At 54.6% G+C, this 10,095-nt stretch overlaps 1 protein-coding gene across 1 annotated transcript; it reads left to right on the plus strand.

Moving 5' to 3' along the window:
• Positions 1-3,838: 3,838 nt before the first annotated feature.
• Positions 3,839-9,495, plus strand: LOC308227491 (apoptosis-inducing factor 3-like; the record flags this gene model as incomplete). The annotated part of the gene is made up of 18 exons (XM_080630122.1): positions 3,839-3,900; positions 4,018-4,127; positions 4,206-4,315; positions 4,817-4,861; positions 4,944-5,025; positions 5,133-5,245; positions 5,613-5,699; positions 5,930-6,021; positions 6,209-6,339; positions 6,895-7,010; positions 7,335-7,406; positions 7,728-7,791; positions 8,112-8,188; positions 8,270-8,387; positions 8,513-8,611; positions 8,801-8,876; positions 9,260-9,364; positions 9,453-9,495. 18 exons carry the CDS (start codon positions 3,839-3,841, stop codon positions 9,493-9,495), a joined length of 1,602 nt encoding a protein of 533 aa, XP_080486248.1.
• Between the last annotated feature and the right edge of the window lie 600 nt (positions 9,496-10,095).

The raw sequence follows: 10,095 nt of genomic DNA on the forward strand, positions 1-10,095 counted from the left end.
CTCTGAAGTGTGTCACTGCTCCATCTGAGAGGCCGCAGGAAGTCGGATGACACAGGAATGCTTTATATATCCACATTTTCATTCAGAAAGTCTCTAACTCCCCACTTATGAAAGGATCCTCTGTGCAGAACTCACGCTGTGCACAGCAAAGCATGCTCAGGCACTGCAGAGGTAGCTGTGAAGGGAGCTGAGATCAATGCAAGCTCCAGCATTCGCCTTTTCCAGCCAGAAACACCTTCCTGATGTGGGAGCTGGATGTTCTCCAGGTGGAACTGGGGGTATACTCACTGCAGCCACAGGAGAAAGGCTGACAACACAAACCTCTGACAACAGTGTCCCTAAGGATGCTGCCAGCTCAGCTGTATCTCCAGGGCTTGGGCTGGATCAGCTGTCATGGTGCAAAGGATGTGCTCTCTCCTCCTCATTCCAGCTGCAGATATGCCGTGGGATGAAAACTTCCATTGACAGACATTGACCAGCAAAACCCCTCCACAGCTTCTCTGGGCACCCTGTGTCAGCGCCTCAGCACCCTCCCAGGGAAGAGCTTCTGCCTGAGAGCTCATCTCCATCTCCCCTCTGGCAGGTTAAAGCCATTCCCTTTGGCCTGTGTCCCTACACGCCGTTGTCCAAAGCCTCTCTCCAGAATATCCATGTTCTTTCTGGCTATACCATGACACGTTTATGCCTGCATGCTTTCTTTTGCAATTCAGACAGTTTCAGAATGAGTCCTGCAAGGTGGAAGTGCATCTCAGCCCCTGCACCCACTGCGTGCAGCATCACACGTTGTTGAACCCACTCAGTCCCTTCTGCGTTATGAATATAAGCACAGGAGCTTCCTGACCACATCTCCTGCTGCTGTCAGCTCCACAACCTGGAGCAGGTTACGTTCCCCCCTGAGTTCTCCTGTTATTAATATCACAAACCAAGCTGCTCCGAGAGCAGTGTCCCATTAATCGTTCTAGCTCTGCTGCAGTCTTCACCTCGCTTCCTCTTCCTGTGCCTGAGCAGCCTGCAATAACATCTGACTCAGTGGGTGATGCTCGGTTAAAATCAACAGGGAAAGACCCTGACCTGAGAAAGATGGGGCAAGCAAAGGTGGGACAAGGATGCATCCGCACCACCATGGCTGGATTACAGCATGAACAAATGTGATGGTAGCAGGGGCTTGAAGAGAAAAGAGCAATTCCCCATGGATCTTTGCCTCTGAGCTTGCGTTCTGTGTAGTGCTGACAACACTGGGCACGCACAGAAGTGAAGGTATCTCATAAAGCACAAGCTGCTCATGTGTATCCACCCCAGCGCAGGCAGCAGGTCTGGTCAGAGCTTTCTGATGCCCACCTGGGTTTTGTCTGTGTTTGAGGGCACCGCTTCCTTTCGCGCTCTTCCTTCCTATGGTTAATCCTGTTGTGTTGTTGTGTGTTACAAGCAAAGGCCAGAACCACCCCGAGTATCTACCTCTAAAAGATGCTTACAGAGCATCCTCCCTCATATCTGCCTCCAGGACCATCCCACTGCTGAACCCCTCTCGAGGGCACATTGTGTGTAATACGCAGTAATACCACACCCCTGCAGCTAACCCAAACCTTCCCTCTTCCATCCAATGCCCTTTTCAGCTTTCAATCCTTTACCATCCTCTTTGTCCCCATCAGAGATGGGCATTTTGTTTTGCCTTCATCCCTTTGTATTTACAAAAGCCCTTCCCCAGATGCTTGGCAGCTGAATTGGTGTCCCAGCCCCGTAGCGTGGATGTCACTGCACAGCACCGCGCTCATGCTGGCTCATCCCAAAGCCTCCCCCAGCTGCACACCTTCCCACCTGCCACTCTTCCAGTGCGCTGCAGCTTTCCTCCTTAAGCAAACAGCGTTTTCCAGCCATTTCTGCTGAGTCAGAGAATGCCTCCACGAGCGCTGCTGCTGCTCCATGTGGGAACGTGCTCCTGGGGGATAATTACAGACAGTTTAAACAGGGATGCTCGGCAGCCAAATTGCTTCACATCCAGGCTCCTGGCCAGGAAGGCAGAGCCCAAAAGCAGCTGTGAGAAAATACCTCGCACCTGCACCCATCATGGGTGTGCATTGCCTTTGGGCTAAGATCCTACGGGACACAGCAGCATCCCAGCGCTGAGAGCGCACAGCTTGGTGGGTCCAATCCTACACAAATCAGCCCACTTACACTTCCAGAGCATCCCTGTGCACCCCTCTTCCCCGGGCCATGCCCACCAAAGGATCTTCATCACCCCCTATGCTCAATGGGTGAAAAAGCCAGTCCCTGGTTCTGCAGTGGAAATGATGGAATCACACTGGGAATAACTTCCCCCCTCCCCAGTTTTGAGGCATATTTTAAGGTTGCAAAACAGATCGACTGTGAAACAGAGATAAGAACCGGAGCAGACACAAACAGCGTAGGAATTACTCCCAGCCTCTTGCAACTCCCACTCTGAGGCAAAAATAGCACCATGAGGAGCACGCTGCTCTCTGTCATACTTCAAGGAGCAGGCGACGACACCTGGACATCCGCAGACTGAACCAGGAGCAGCACTGGGATGTAAAGCACATGCAGAGGCGCTGAACGCTTCGTGCTCCTTTAAGTCAACGGAGGGAGATCTTAATGAAAAGAGCAAATGAAATCATCGTGAAGATTATATATAAAAAGTAGTGATATCACCCCAAAGCGCTGCAAAAATACACTGCACTGACCTAGAGCACTTTGCACCAAGAAAAGGGGTGATAGAAGCCACAGTGGGGTACCACTGCATCCCCTCAAGGTTCTGCTCCCATTGCACATGACGCACGCGGTCTTTACATCATCCCTCCATGCCCTCAAGCCTTTTGCAATCCTATACCCAAACAAGATAGACCTTATGAGGTGCAGACCGGTTGCAGAAATCAGGCAAGGCTCCCTGACAAGCAGCCACTTCCAGGGGCTGTGTCTCCTGATGGATAAGGGACATTGTGCAATGGAAGGAGAGCATCACCCAGCTGTGGGCTGGCGTTGTTGTGATTGCAAGGCACAAGGGTGGCACTTTGGTAGAGGAAACACTCACAGACGGCAGCACTGGTGGCTTTCGGACACTGGAAGTGGGTGCCTGAGCCCCCATGGCGGGACTGGGTGAGTACAAACCAATGCTTCTCCTATGAGACCTGGGAACGGGCAGCGGCACGGGGGGAATTAGCAGGAGCCCTGCACCAAAACCTGCCTCCAACCACTTCCCTTTGCTCCATTTCTTGCCTTTCTCCTCCAAAGCACAGAGGGAGGTTTCTATCCAGCCTCTCAGCTGATTGCTAAGACAGGCACAGTGCTAAGGACTGAGGTTTTTGGCCCTTTTCTCACACAGAGGGCATTTTGGGCAGGGATTACTGCTTTCATGGCAATTAGCATGGTAACACCTCTGCACTGACATTGGAGAGGTTTTGGAGAGGCTGAAGCAGCTCTTCAGACCCCAATTTGGTTTATAGCAGCAGCACCTCCCCATAAATGACTGTGTTTATGTACAACAGTCATTAATCACTTCTGCTCACTCGCTGCAGTTGAGTTTAATGGGACATGGGGCTGAAAACAAGAAATTGGAGGAGAAAAAGGCAGAGGAATTGGCTTTAGGTTTGGACACAGAGTTAAAGAGGGTTTTCCACCAGATTAAGGGTTTTTCCTGCTATACCAGGAGTCTGGGACCCCTTGAGCACACCATTGACCTGCTCACATCTAGGGCAGTGGTGGCCCTGCATTGTGGGGTGGGATCGTGCAGTGGTTGCACAAGGGTTCCCTGGGGAGCACCATCTCCCAAGAGGCAACAGCATCCATGGCAGCCAACCCTTCCCTGCGCTCACTCACAGCCAGCAGCATGGATGGCAACGACACCATCACCGCCGAGGTCTGCAAGGAGGCTGATGTTGGGGATGGAGAGTGAGTATGGAGGCCCCTGCAGCCATGAGCAGACACCAGGCTGTTGGCCAAGGGAGCAGTGTGATGGGTGTAAGGGACCCAAGGTCATCGGCTCCCACCTCTCCTCTGCTCCCACAGGCTCCGGGAGGTGATGGTGGCCGGGTACCCAGTGCTGCTGGTGAGGAACAAGAAGGAGTTCAGTGCCCTCAGCAGCAAGTGCCCCCACTATGGTGCCCCGCTCAGCAAAGGTAGGCCTGGCTCTCACAGGGGGGAGAGGCTGTGGTAGTGAGCTGGGCAGGGAGCTTTCCACACCTCTGCTATTGCAGGAGTCTTCAGAGGGGAGAGGCTGCGCTGCCCCTGGCACGGTGCCTGCTTCAACATCAGAACTGGAGACATTGAGGAGTACCCGTCCCTGGACTGTCTGCACTGCTTCAAGGTGAGGTCCCTTCCTCCTCCCGTAGCATCAGCCAGGTTGGACAAGACCTTTTTGAGCATCGAGTCCCACCTTTAAGCCAGGACTGCCACTAAACCATGTCGCTGATGTCCCCCCTTCTCACAAGCTCCATGGCTCTCACACCAACTGAAAGCCCTGGCCACAGCTCTGTGGTCCAGGTCGCACAGAGCTACAACACATGGGATGACTTCTTGGATCATGTAAGTTCCAGTCCTAGAGCTTCTTTCAGTCGAAGGTGATGCTGTACATCCCGGTATCCTCACAGCCCTTTGCAAAGAGAGAAGGAATTACACTTCTTCCTGAGGGCTCTTGGAAGGCAGAGAAGAGCTCATGAGCTCCTCAGCATCATTTGACACCCAAGATCCCTACAAGTGACTCTTGGTGTATCAGAGCAGTCCATTGCACCAGAACCTCCCAGGAAAGCTCCTACCACATCCTCATGAATGCATGCACTGAAATGAGCTCTTCTTTTCCCCCCTTCAGGTAACAGTGGAAGATGGAAAGGTGCTTGTCACAGCAAAGAAGAAGGTACGGGCCTTACCTGCAGTCCCCAAGCACAAGCAGCACCTTGGGCTTAGGTAGGGTTTCAGCATTCCCTGTTTGCTTCCAGGATCTTGAAAGCAGCCTGAGGGTGAAGGGCACAAGCAAGAGATGCCCTCTGAGCCGGGCCACGGTGCTGCTGCTGGGGGGAGGTCAGTGAAGCGGTCCCCACGTGTGCTGCGAGCTGCTGCTCTCTTCTCCAGGCAGGACTCGTGTTCTCCCTTATCTCCACGGTATAAGAGATGAGCATCTCTTGTAGGTGTTGCGGCGCTGGTGTGTGCAGAGACGCTGCGCCAAGAGGGCTTCACCGGCAGGATCATCATGGCCACCAAAGAGAAACACGTCCCATACGACAAGTCCAAGCTGACCAAGGTTTGTATGTGAAGGGCATGAGGGTGCCACATCATGACCGAGGGGCATGGTCCACACTCAGAACCAGGCTGAGTGATTAAGTGAGCTGTTCCTGCAATGGAGCGCTGAGGCACCTACAAGCTAAAGGGGTACCATTTACCATCTTCTTCCTCCCAGGGGATCAGAATCCCCCATAAGCTGATGGTTTATCCCCTTTCACTGAGTTCTCCCCACTAGAGTTTGTGTTCATGGATGAGGGGGGACAAGAAGAGGATGGGGCAGTGTGAGCAGCCGTGATTTACTAAAGCAAAGTGCACTTTTTGTGCAAGCTCACTTCCCAGTAAACACTGCAAGCGTTTTGCTGTCTCTACTTCTGCTTTGTCTCCAGGAAATGAACTTGAAAGCTGAGGACATCTACATGAGGACACCCGAATTCCTCCATGCGCACGGCATAGAGCTCTGGACGGAGAAAGAGGTACACGAGCAGCTGAGCTCAGACCTCAATAGGCGGTTGCGTTCCTGCCACGGGGAACCTGGCTTTGGTGCTGCCACAGTGCTCCTAAAGCCCAAGACCTGTAGGAAGTGACAGAGAGGACCCCAGCATCCCTCCTCTCACCAAGTGTCCAGAAACAGGGCAAACAGGACGGGTTGATGTGGCAGGGCACCACTGGACCAGAGGAGGTCTTTGCCTCCTTTCTCCCGCAGGCAGTGGCGGTGGATTTCCAGAAGCAGAAAGTGCACTTCATGGACGGGTCCTCCCACAAGTACAATCAGCTGCTCATCGCAACAGGCTGCCAGTGAGTGCACAGAGCGCTTGCCGCTGTAGACAGGGCAAAATGGGTCAACCCTGGGGTGTGAATTGCTCCTGGAGGTGCGTAGGGATGAAAGGACGGGATGGGATGACACAGCCAAGAGGTTGCACAGATTTGTGCTCTCCCCTCACCGTTTCGTTGCCCGTGATGGGATGTATCCGGATCCTTTCAGCTCCAGCCTCCTCAAAGTCCCAGGAGCAGACCTGCAGAACGTGTGCATGCTCCAAACCCCAGAGGACTCCAGCAAGGTCTTAGAGCTGGCAACCGGGAAGAACCTGGTGATCATTGGAGCTTCATTCGTAGGTACCAGGCTGGAGAGGGCATCAAATCATCAGTGGTGACCTGAACCCCACCTGTGTTGCACAGGCACATTAACTGGAAGCTGTTGGGGCAGGGATGTTCATTCACTGCCTGGCTGGGTTCAGCCCAGAGCCCTATAGCTGGTGGGGGTATGCACTACACAGCACACACTGATGCTTTCCTCTGATAGCCAGAAACTTTGAGAGCTGTGAACAGTTCCTGCTCATGGACAGAGGGAAATTGCCTTAGGGAAAGGTCCCTGTGCTCCAGAGGAGCCGATGCCCCAGAAGCATAAGGAAAACCGAGAGATAAAGCACAGAATGGGCGCTGTCTTGCACACAACCAGGAGCTGTTCTTTGTGCTAACACCCAGGTCCATAGCGCATGAGAACAAGGAACAGGGGAAGAGCTGGATGCGTCAGCCCAGAAACGCACAGAGCAGCAGTTAGGCACTGGCAAAGCATCAGATGTGTTCTCCTCACCTGGAAGGACAGAAGACTTCCAAGGAGCAGCGTGCAGGTCTGTGCTTGCTCACCTCGGCCATGCCTTTCCCTTGCAGGGATGGAGGCAGCCGCCTTCCTCTGCGACAAGGCTGCTGCCATCGCAGTGGTGGAGAAGCAGGAGTTCCCTTTCCAGAGGGTGCTGGGTCCTCAGGTCGGAGGCATCACCATGAAGGTGAGGAAAAGCGGGTGCCCATTCCTAGGATGGGGAACCCACGTTATCCAAGCAGCCCCGAGATCCACATCCCAATGGAGCCCCGGTGCTGCTCACACCGAAGGAGCAATGCACACAGGCTGGTCCCAACCTCCCTCACTCACATCCCTCTTCATCCTCAAGCCCTTCTTCCTCCCAGACCCACCCCATGCACCGATCCCGACCCGGCCAACAGAGCAAAGCCAAACTTCCAGGCACCCTGCACAGCCATTAAACCTCTCTGAGCTGCATTTACAGCATTCCAGCCTGGAATTCCCTAGTGAACGCTCACCCCATCCTTTTCAGATGCTGCGAAACAAAGGGGTGAAGTTCTACATGAAAGCGGAGCTCCGCGAGCTGCAAGGGAAGGATGGAAAGGTCAATCCTGCCGCTGCCATCCCAAAACTGCTGCTTTTAGGTGGAAAAATCCCAAACAGAGGATGAACTCAGGGCCTGCATCTGGGTTTCCCCTCCCACAGCGACACCTTCACATTTCTTTCCACCGAGCGCAATTCCGGGCTCAGAGGGCATCGGTTTGTGTTTGTGGCAATAGTGTTGGGTGTTCTCTTAGCACACATCGGGTGGACAAGGTGAACCTCGGGGAGAACAAGAGACAGCAAAGAATGAGGCAGCAGGGAGGCTGTGAGAATGAGGACAGAGCTTTTAACCCTCTGGTCATGGCTCTTGCTTCCCCCCTAGGTCACAGAGGCTGTTCTTGCCTCTGGAGAGAAACTGCCTGCGGATGTGGTAGTGGTGGGAATAGGTAAGAGAGCCCAGCTGGGAGAGGAAGAAAGTCCAGCTTTGGGAATGGGGGGAGAACAGGCAGGGAGCCCAGTTCGTTCCCAAGACATTCCCTGCGGTCTCTTTCCCACTGTTAGCATCCTGCCCTTCCTCTTGGTCCCAAACGCACAGGGAAAGGCAGCAGCCCATGAGCAAACACTGGCAGGAGGAAAGCAATGGCTTTGGATGCTCGCTGAGCTCCATAGGGCACTGCTCTGCTTCAAGCAGGCACGTGCTGAGGCCAAGGGTCCTCCCTGCCTTTGCAGGCCTTTGCTGCTCTCATCCTTGCTCCTCTCCCTGCAGGGACATTCCCCAACTCGGCATTCCTGAAGGGCACCTCCATTGCCAGAGACGCCAGCGGTGCCATCCTGGTGGATCTGGTGAGTGCCAGCTGCATATTCCTGGTGCACACCTCATCCCTCCCCTCTCACCACGGCACCGATTGCTTTTTGCCCCTTTAGCACATGCAAACCAACATCCCGAATGTCTTTGCTGCTGGGGATGTGGTCTCCTTCCCTGTAGCGCTGCTCAATGGGGAACGGTGCAGCATCCATCACCAACAAGTGGCTGAGGTCCATGGTAAGGCAGAACATCCACCTCACTCCCCAGCTCCCATCCCTAGGGATGGGCATGGGGCAGAATGAACAGGAGGATAACAAGAGGCAGGGGATCCTTCCTTGAGGACCTCTGCTGATTCATCACAGGTCACACTGCTGCCCTAAACATGCTGAAGAAAGAGAAGCAGTTGCACACCATTCCCTTCTTCTGGACCACGATGCTTGGGAAGAGCATCCGCTACGCAGGTAGGGGGTAGAGAGATGGGAACAGCAGGGCTGCTTCCCGGCCCATCAGCTCAGCTGTTTCCGAGCTCTTCCCTTTCCAAGGCAAGGAGAGGCCCTGGGTCAGTTCTGCTTGTCCAGGGTCTTCATGCCCCAGGCTGGACCCCAGTCACTGTCCCCTCTGATGCCAGGCTGTGATGCTCTCTCTTGCAGGCTGTGGGATGGGATACACGGACACTGTCGTGAAAGGCAGCCTGGAGCAACAGAAGTTCCTCATCTTCTATATCAGGTGAGTGAATCCATGGCCAGCCTGTGCCTTAGGAACAGAGCACAGTCCCCTCCCTTACAGCAGGGGCTCCACACCACCTCCAATGCCCGCACACTGCAGCCGCTGAACCAGCAGCGAGATGGTGTCAGAGCAAACCAAAGCAGGGGATGAGCTTCAAGGGAGGCACCAGGCAGGCAGAGAGCCTGGGACACATCTCCTCTCCCTCTGCTCCCAGGCACGGGGCCCAGCTCCCTGCAGCACCAGGCCGTGTGCCACGAGTCCCCATGCACCCTGCAGCAGCATCACCCTGCCCTGAGCCTCCAAAGCACGGGGTGCCACAGGGATGCTGCTGCGCTGAGCTATGAGCACTGGAGAGATCCACGTCCTTCTGCTTTCTCTTTCAGGAACGGTGCCGTGACTGCAGCAGCCAGCCTGAGCTGTGACCCCATGGTGGCTCTGATCGCTGAGGCTTTGTACACAGGGAAGCAAATCTCTAAAGAAGAAGCAGAGTAAGGGACAGCCCTGCCAGCAGAGCCCATTGAGAGACACGGAGCCACACCGAGTTACTGCAACCCCTAATGCACCTCTCATTTACAGGGCCTGTGACATCAACAACATACCCCACCTGGCAGAAACCTAAGCTCAGTCCATGCCCTGCTGTGAAGGGCACGGACTCAACCAAGTGTTAACAGCTCCACATCCCCCTGTCCTGTCCTGGCACAAGAGGAATAAAGCCATGAGCAAAGCTGCACCCAGCCCTCGGCTGCTCATTTGTGTGCTGGGGCAAAGCAAAGCAGTGCCTGACACTCACCTCTAGGCAGTGGTTTGCTGGGTTGGGTAACAGGAGGATGCCCACATCCTGAGCTGAGGCTGTGAGCAGAGGGAAGCAGCTACATTCCCATACCCACCAGCCCACCCTGCTCCTCTTGGTGCTGGCACGGAGCTCCCATCCAGCCCATTGGGCACGCTGACCTTCAGCTTTGCAGAAGCAGAAATTCAGTGCCAGGGGAGCTGTGACAAAGGGAAGCAGCTCCCCCAATGGGAACTAATAGAGCCTGCGTGCAGGAAGCCACAGGAAATACCCTACCCCTAAGGACAGAGCTGCATCTGACCTCTGAGCACACAGCAACCTGCAGGCACTGCTACAGCACCTTCAATGCTGCATTAGTGAGCACTTCCCACCCCGGGGCTGAGAAACCCCAGCTGCACTCAGCATCCCCTCTCCTGCTGCATCCCTGCG

Source organism: Psittacula echo (assembly GCF_963264785.1).
Source record: "Psittacula echo genome assembly, chromosome: 15".
NCBI lineage: Eukaryota > Metazoa > Chordata > Aves > Psittaciformes > Psittacidae > Psittacula > Psittacula echo.